The sequence below is a fragment of the Caloenas nicobarica genome, chromosome Z (assembly GCF_036013445.1).
Source record: "Caloenas nicobarica isolate bCalNic1 chromosome Z, bCalNic1.hap1, whole genome shotgun sequence".
NCBI lineage: Eukaryota > Metazoa > Chordata > Aves > Columbiformes > Columbidae > Caloenas > Caloenas nicobarica.
In genome coordinates this window covers 39,190,320-39,199,284 of record NC_088284.1, presented here as the reverse complement: position 1 = coordinate 39,199,284, position 8,965 = coordinate 39,190,320, and the positions used below count along the sequence as shown (strand labels likewise).

Sequence of the window (8,965 nt, the reverse complement as noted above, 5' to 3'; positions counted from 1 at the left end):
GATTACAAAATTTTGAGTCCAGAAGCCTTTATAAGTTCACAGCAGCCAGAAATGTCCAATAATCTTGGTTGCAAATTTTTTTATTTTAAGACTCCTAAGCCTTATTTATGTACAAACACTTTTCATAAGCTACATATAAAGAGACCTCCTTGAATGTGGAAGTAGAAACAGTTCAGCTTTCTGTTATAGTTGACTTTTTCCTGGAAATAAAACTTGAAATGTAATCCCATTAGTAAAACTTTATAAAGCTGGAACACTTGGATTTACTTTACATAATCCTAAGAGCCTTTACAAAAAAACCCAAACCAAACCAAAACCAAAACCCACACAAACCACAACTCAAAATCTAATTAAAAAATTTTTGGCCCGAGTTTCTTTTTAACAACTGTGGAGATGCAGCTGTTAAACAGACCTTCATTTCAGTGCTACCTTATTCCAGTTTGTGAAAGTGTCTCCAGTGAAGCAACCACAGCTGCAGTGGTGGGACTTAGCCTACCTATTTGCGTTAATCTGAGCCCAACGCAGACAAAGATCCAGAGGAACAGCTGGGTTATATGACTGTTCTTGAGCAACTCAAATCATCTACAGTGATTGCATCTGTGGACAATACATGTAAGGAGCCAAACATAGGGAGGTAAGGAATCTCAAACCATTTAGTGACATTTTATGTAAACCAAGACTTGGAAACATAAAAAGCCATAACATAATGAGCTGTTTGCTAAAAACAGGACAGACACTCTTGGTATAAGCACTGTTTAATGAGCAGCCAATGAATTCTCTTAATTAATACTGTCCCCATTTTCTATTCTTCTTTCTCTACTGAAAGCAGAAACAGCCCATTTCGTTCGTATGAGAAGTTAGGATATTTCATGCTGTAATATGAAATGTTTGGGTTATCTGATTTAACTGCTGTGTAACATCTCATCCATGTGACAGCTCTGTTCCCTTAGTCACTTTGTCCCCTTTTTGACCTGCAGCATTGCAGCAGCAGATCAAGTAAAGCAGAAGTGCTCAACAATGGGATATTATGTTTTTAAACAACTGAAAGAGTAGGAGCAAAGAATGCCACAGAAACACAATAGTAAATGAATCATTTCATTATTTGAAGTGTGGATATTTGACATGTGTAAGTTGCTTACACTGAGGGTATTGATACTTGTGTTTTGCAGAAGATACTTAGTGGGGGCAGTCAGTTTGGCCAAAATTTCTTGGCTTTAGAATAAAGAACTCAGAAATGAAATTTCAGAAATTCTCCTTATCATCTAATCATCCTGACCTGTAGCTATGAAACAGTATTTCATTTCATTCTTGCTTAAATTCAGTCTTGCAAGCATGAGATATATAAAACATGTTATATATATCTAAAAAGAATTATCTAATTTTAAAATCTTTATTCTATAACATGGAAGTAGAGTATCTTATTTGCTTTGGACTTCATGTCCAGCATTAAATTTGTGTGCAGTTGTCTGATCAATAAGCAGCTGTCTGGAAAGCTCAATGTTTTGCTCTCCATATACCCACTTGTCAGCTCAATGCTACTTGCCAGGGTGAGACTGACTAGAAGCAGAGAAAAGATGATATAGTAGCTCAAGAACAGCTGAAGCGTAAGAGATTAAAAGGATTTGGGAGCTTAAATATTTACCAGTAAGCCCTTAGCTTAATTTTGATAGATTTTTGCAGTTAAATGTCTATTTCTTTTCCTCAGCAGAACTGCAGGCAGTGTAACAAGTGGAGCTGTTTATAATGTGTCAAGCAAAACCGGAAAAACACCACACAATTCAACTAATACAGGTTCTGTTCCTAACCTGAAAGTAGCCTCAGTTTTTTTAGCTTGCAAATCTGATTCAGTATTTGGGCAAACACGAGCTCTTTCCAACTGCTCTCTTCCAATCTGAAAATGAATTAAATGCAGAGTTTTCACATATTTCTCAATCAAAACCAAATGTCTAGTGATCAATGTGTCTACACAAACTAAAAAAAGGAGGAAAATAATACTTGAACCTTTCACCTTATTGAAAAAATTTTCTAAGCCAGAAAACCCCCATTTTAAACAACTCGTATCATACTCTGTAGTCTCAACATCAAGTATAATACTGACAAAAATAATTTCAGATACAGTTTTGTACAAAGAAATCATGTTACCAATAGGTAATCTAAGAGATAATGCTACTTTTCCTCATCAGGTGACTCAATTGTAGTTTTAAGGGGTCAGCAAACTGAAACAGGTGACATTGAAGAAAAAAAAGAAGTACACATTTGAAAATGTCTACATTTATTATAATCTTATATAACACTATCATATATAGGAACTGCCACATGAATTCATGAACTCAACATTTTTATTGAAGACAGCCATAATATGCTTATTCTGCATTTCCCTACTTGATACCCACAGGAGAAAAGACAAAGAAATTAGAAGCATTTAAAAGGTAGACTGAGAAGAGGGAAGGGAGAAGAAACGTCTTCAGTCAATGAATATATTTTCTACAGTTTTTCAGAAAAACCCACACAAACCCAAAGAGCAAAAACAAGAAGTCAGAAAAATTCACCAAGTACTCACCTTGTTAAGATTGGCAAAATAAAACTACTCTCAAAAAGCATTATTTGTTTTTTTAAGTGGTGCGAATCCGGGATGCCCGGAGCATCTCCCAGGATGCCTCTGGTTCAAAAATGCAATTTGGTAACTCTGCTTCTAAATTTACCAGAAGTTCAAATAAAGTCTCATTCACCTATACTGCCAATATAGCAGGTCACTCATGGAGAAGGCTGGGAGGAAAACAACTACAGGATGAAAAAAGTAACATTGCTTTATTTTATTTTAATGGTATATAGAGTGACCATCAAGTGAACTATTTGAGAGGCATTAAAACAAAATTATAAATGGATTTTAAGAGTGAATGACTGAAAATAAAGGTTATCTGTCTTTTTTCTATAACCACCTAATGCTTAGTTAAGAAAGCACTTCAAGCTGGCCTTAGCGTTCTCTTCTGCAGGTTAAACAAGCCTAGCTCCTCTGGCCTAGAAATGTCTCTGATAAGGCAAACACTGAAGCCACAGGTCACTTACCTTAACAGCAGGTTCCCACAAAGATCATGAAGGAACAAAGACACTGCAGTAAAGTAGGCCTGTTAGAACCTGGGAAATCCAGCATATAAGCTGTTCGTGTGTTTCTGAATCCACTGTAAGTTTTGAGTAAAAGCAAACAGGTGTAATTTTTCTTTTTACAAGAAGCAATAGCTTTTCTTTGTCCCCTAAATGGTATTTCTCCTACATGACATTTCAAAAATTAAAGACTGTGTAACATTGCTATTTAGTCCTACAACACTACTTAGGAAACATTGATTTATTATAACGAAATTCAAGAGCTATCTGTGGCAACACTGTGGTTAGAAGAACATATTTCGATCTAGAATTCCTATACCACATAAACTTCCAAATTATGTAAATGCTAATAACATGCATGGAAATTAATTAGCCACACTGAGATGTATAATGATTAATATGTTCAGAAAAATAAGAGAGAGATGAATATTCAGTAAAATGCAAAACTATTGGAAGTGACTTAATGGCAGAAGTGAAAAGAGATGACCAACTAGATCTGTAATATATAAAACCCCTTAGAATTATAGAGTATTTTAGATTGAGAAAGATCTCCGGAGGTCATCTAGGTGAACTCTGTCACTCACAACGGGGCCAGCTTGGATCAGTTTGCTCAGGACAATCCCCAGATGAGTTCTGCATATTCAAGGATGGAGCTTTCAGTCTTTCTGTTAGCATATGCTAAGTACAGTTAGCAGCACAGATAAATAGAAGACATCACATATTTCTTCTTTCTTTTATTAAAACTCATTGCAAGATCAAAGGTTTCACGAAAAAATAGAAACTTACAAATTGTGTGAATAGTTTTAATGCACTCATAAAAAGACAATAAATGAAAAATGACGAAAATTCTGTACTATATCAGCAATATAATCCATTGGCTTTATTCTGAAAATATTGTTGCCATTTTGGAGTGAATAAAAAGCCTAGCATTACACATGTTCACATGTTTTACCACTTATTTAAAGCAAAAACTTTACCATATATTTTTTCCAGAGAAGCTATTTCATCCCCATTTTGAAAAGTCTAATAAGAAAACATTCCAGAGCCTCACTGGAATCACTGTGAGCTGATGTTTCTGTTGTAAAAAGTTATGCTATGGAAATCAACAGACAGTTTTACAGAGAGTTATACAGCCACACTAAACAAGCCTCTAGGTTATGCTGCATTAGACCTTCCGGATTAGCAAAACATTTTGACAATAATGGCAACTCTTCAGCTGAAGCTTAAGCATTTCATACTTCAGATTAAAACGCTGTAACCTTTGAAAAACAAATATCCAGTGTTACACACCTGAAAACATTCTTAACCAAATGGTAATATTCTAAAGGTTAATGCAACTCCAAATTGAAGCTATAATGTCTGTATTTTCACTATCCCCATGTCAAATTTAACTCCTTATAATGCAATGTGACACAAAGAAAATGAATAGTTTTATGTATTTAGTCTTGGTATTTTCTTGCATACACTGCTTTATGAAGCATCTGATCCTATAAAATGATACCCGCGATGGGACTCGGGTTTAGATGGCCTCCTTAAGGTAAGCACTCTTTGCATTGTAAGATCTGTTGTAAAATAACAACCACACAAGGAGTAAGAGGAATCCTGTTATTGGCTTATACTCATTCATCAAATTTCCCAATTCAGAAACATAACAGCATAGTCAGAGGAGAAAGTTCACTTAAAAAAAAAAGTAACTTTTTCAATCAGATATTTAAACATTGACTCTTAACTTATTTCTGATAGTTGGTGCAATTACTGCTTGACTTTATGAAGTGGGAGCTGGTTATCAGTGTTAGGTTAAGCACTGTTAACTCACTTATTGTAAAAATGGAAAAGTGGAAAGATTTGGAAATCTCTATGGCATGTCCTATTTTAAACAAAATAAAACAAGATATCGATTGTGTTGAGTGACAGAAAGAAGATTGTCCATTAGATATTCATTCTGTCATTATCATCATTTACTAAGACTTCTCTTCAAAGTGTTTATAAGAAAATCACAATTCTTTGTAGATTTCCTTATTACTGTGCATCTTAAAGCTCTTGGCATAGCTTTAGTAAATAATACTCATGAAGTTTAGGTCCCAGTTTCAACACACGCCTCTGTAGTTGAACCAGACTTGGTGCTAGCACTGAGTTACCATTTACAAATCAAAGGAAACACCCATGACCAGGGCAAAGTAAACAGAGGAAAAGAAGCTTAACATCTCTATAACTCAAACTATCCCGAGAACTAGTAGGAATCCACTTCAAGAAATCTGCCAAAGGCATTTATATCTTTTATGCAAACAAAAATATGATGCATTTCTAAAGTTTTGTTTCAATATTAGTACTTAGTTGTACAGTACATTAAAGTCAGTGTACAGCTTTCGTCATTTTACTGTAACCTTTGTAAACTCACAATTATATTGCATCATATGAAAGGTTGTGAACCCTCTGCAATCCCCATTATATCTACTGAATGCAGCAGAGTGGAACTGTCATGTTGGTACGGGAGGTTAAGAGGCAGTAGATGTGTTGGGTGTCCAGCCCATTTGATAAGCCCGTTCCAATGTCCTCTTGCAATCCTGTAGTACAGTACTGAAGGTTATATGTGGATACTGCTGCACTAGCTGCTCCACTGTGGCTTCATTCACCTGCAATCAAAGGAAAGAATCTGTGATGTTCAAAGAGTGAATAAAAAGGGCAACATTATGGAAGCTAAATGAATGATGGAACTTTGGACTCCTGGGAGGACTTGCAGGATTGAGCTCTTCACTGATGCTGTAAGTTTGGGTACATTTATCACAAAACAAATATACGGAATGTAATGTTCTGTTAGAGCAAAACCACCCACCCTTGATTTTATTGTAAAGGGAGAAGTTTTATATAACCTTCCAGTAAATATTCTTTGATTATTTGTGATTGAAAGCAGAAGGCCAAATAGTCTCCATCTGAAAACAGCTTTGTTTAGAATGTTTAACAATCTGTTAAACTATTTCCATTCCATGCTTGACTATGCCGGCCACTCACAGAGCCACAAACCTATTAATAATTATTCAAAGAAAAGCCATCCTGTTTAACAAAGTGCTGCCCATAGTACAGATTTCTATCTTGAAATACATGCATATTTATTCAAACTTGCTCAAGCAGACATAGGTTTGAAATATAAGATTTTCTTGGCTTTGCAAAATGAAAATTGATTACATCTATTAATTAATTTATGGCACAGTTATGATACTTACATGCATACTAAGTAGTAACTCCATGATTAACCTTACTGAAATGAACTTGCACTGTATGGTAGCTATCAATGTGGTTGCAATGAAAAATGAGAGATAACATGACTAAACATGGAGAAAAGAACGCAGATGATTCTATATTGCAGGTAGATCAATTTACCAATTTATGAATCCCCAATATAGGTCAACTTTTCCAAAGGTTAAAAATCCTACATGTCTTCACATACATTACTGGTAGAAGTTTTTATTTTAGCGTTTTGGTGTGAGGCTAACATGGCACAAAGGGTTTTATGGGCAGAAACAGTGGGATCAATAATTAAAACGTACAAGCTTGTCAAGTCTGGGATGTCCCTCCTAAATCTCAGACATCAGAGGTAGCACCTTTTTTCTTGATTAGACAAGGCAATCAGAAAAACATAGCTAAACCTAACACCTTTACAATTGCAGTGCTGTGAGGGGATTAATATGTCAATTATTTTTAAGCTGATTGCAGTTCATATCACAGAAGTAGACAGCTTTCTTTGGCATTTAGATAAATAAAAGATTAACCTAAGAACCATAACTTCTAGGTAGGTCTCTTTGAAATCTTTGCGGAACGCTTGGGTGTTTTAAAATACATCAATATTACATTTAAATACTGAACCACCTAGATTGGTAGGATGTACAACAAATACCATTGTTTGCTTTTTTCCCCCATGGTGTTCCACATTCAAGGCCAAAAGTAAAAAACTAGACTAAATGTTTACTACCATTACAAAAGTCCATCTTGGGAATAATATTTTAAAGCAAAGTGACCACAGTATCTAATACTTTTGTCCTTAAAAGATAACAAGGAGCACATCCTTCTGAGCAGTGATTGCACCCAATGACAAGGAAAAATGGAAGGTTTAATATCCAATTCTTCTACTTTGATAATAGAAACACTCAATATTCACTGCAAGTTTCATCTAGCTGAGACTGACTTGGATAGAAAACTGGTTTAACTTCATAGCACAAACTCTACTCTTTTAGCAAATGACTACGTTACAATAACATCTTCCAGTGCTGAAAATCAAGAAGTGACTTTTAATAAATCAAAATGAAATCAGAGATAGCACAAGTCCTCAAAAATATATGCTACTTATAGCTGAATACATACTTTCAAACTGTCAGCAACACTTCATAGAAATATTGCTTGGAAGGGAAGAATTCTCTAAAGTAGCAGTATTTGCTACTTTTTGCCTATTCAAAAATAGTGAAAAGCCTCTTTTCTTTAAATTTGTGGTGCAGAGAGTCATGGCAGTTATCTAGGATACAACTGGAAACTTCTCTCTTAATGGTCAGCTCAGCCAAAATGAAGATGCTTACCACAGACAGCTGCTCATTCTGCTCTTAATGGGAAACTAAATAAGATATACTGTTTATCTACTAGATATCTGCAAATATTACTAGTAGATAGAGGTTATTATGACTTGACACATAATAGTTGGGCTTTGTTTGTTAGAACAGCATGCATATTATGGCTTTAGAGACAACATCATAAGCCGATTTTCTGTTACAGAAAATAAACAATAATGCAAATATTTTACAAAGATGACGTTGAAACACAAGAAAATAGGTAATGATCTCCATGTCCTGGTGGACATGATCTCCATGTCTTTGACTCAAGACTGAACACATCAACAGAAGCTACAGTCTAGCCAGATGTAGCTAACATGTTTACTACAAGGGTCACTTAAGCGAAATAGCATAGCCCATAGTCTTAAAACCTATGAAGAAATCTATGGTAAACCATCCAGCACTAGTCATTTTCCCTAAGTTTTTTCTGATACAATTATTACTGCACAAAATAATATTTAATGCAACCGTTACTAATTTCTATTACTACTTCAGTAAACAGGAGAAGGAAACTTTTGGTATTGAGTGCCAAATAACAGTTACAAAATAGACATGAGCATGCAGAAGGCAGGTAAAACCATTGCAGAAGTGACACTGACAAAATCAGCTATTTTATGACCAAAACCTGAATAGTAGAAGGTTTTCTGCATTTTTCTAGAGTGTTCAATGGACATTTAAAGTTATTAGTTTGATTATAGACCATAACTTGAGTGGTATTAAACAGCAAAGAAGAGGGAGAAAAAGGATCCTATTTGACAGTGGGACAACCTACACAGGTCCCAGGGTGAGAAAGAAATGTGGACAGTTAAGCCACAAACAATCCCCTATCAGCAGATTTTGAAAGCTTTTCCTTTACCATGAAAAAAGTCAGGTCAAACACTAAAACACTGTAACATTTTTAGTCTTTTAAACTTTCTGTAGTATTGGATTAAAACTGCTATCTAAAAGGTAGGAAACATGAACCCATCACAGAAACACGGTGGGATGACTCTCAAAACTGGAGCGCTGCATTATACAGCTCTAAACTCTTCAGAAGGGATAGGTGAGGAAAGAGAGGAGGTGGGGTAGCCATGTGTGTTAGAGAGTGTTTTGATTGTCTAGAGCTTGATGAGGGTGATGATAGGGCTGAGTGTCTATAGGTGAGAATCAAGGGGAAGGTCAACAAGGTGGACATCCTGGTGGGGGTCTGTTACAGACAACCTAGCCAGGATGAAGAGGCAGACGAAATATTTTGCAGGCAGCTGGGAGAAGTCTCCCAGTCTCTAGCC

At 35.5% G+C, this 8,965-nt stretch overlaps 1 protein-coding gene across 1 annotated transcript in view; it reads right to left on the bottom strand.

Annotated features, from left to right (window-relative positions):
• Positions 1–3,915: 3,915 nt before the first annotated feature.
• The window catches only part of FBXL17 (F-box and leucine rich repeat protein 17), a 307,168-nt gene continuing 302,118 nt past the window's right edge, over positions 3,916–8,965 (bottom strand). The window contains exon 9 of the mRNA XM_065656470.1: positions 3,916–5,735. Within this exon, the coding sequence (XP_065512542.1) occupies positions 5,598–5,735 (138 nt within the window). The 3' untranslated portion in view covers positions 3,916–5,597. The remainder of the gene's footprint in view (positions 5,736–8,965) is intronic.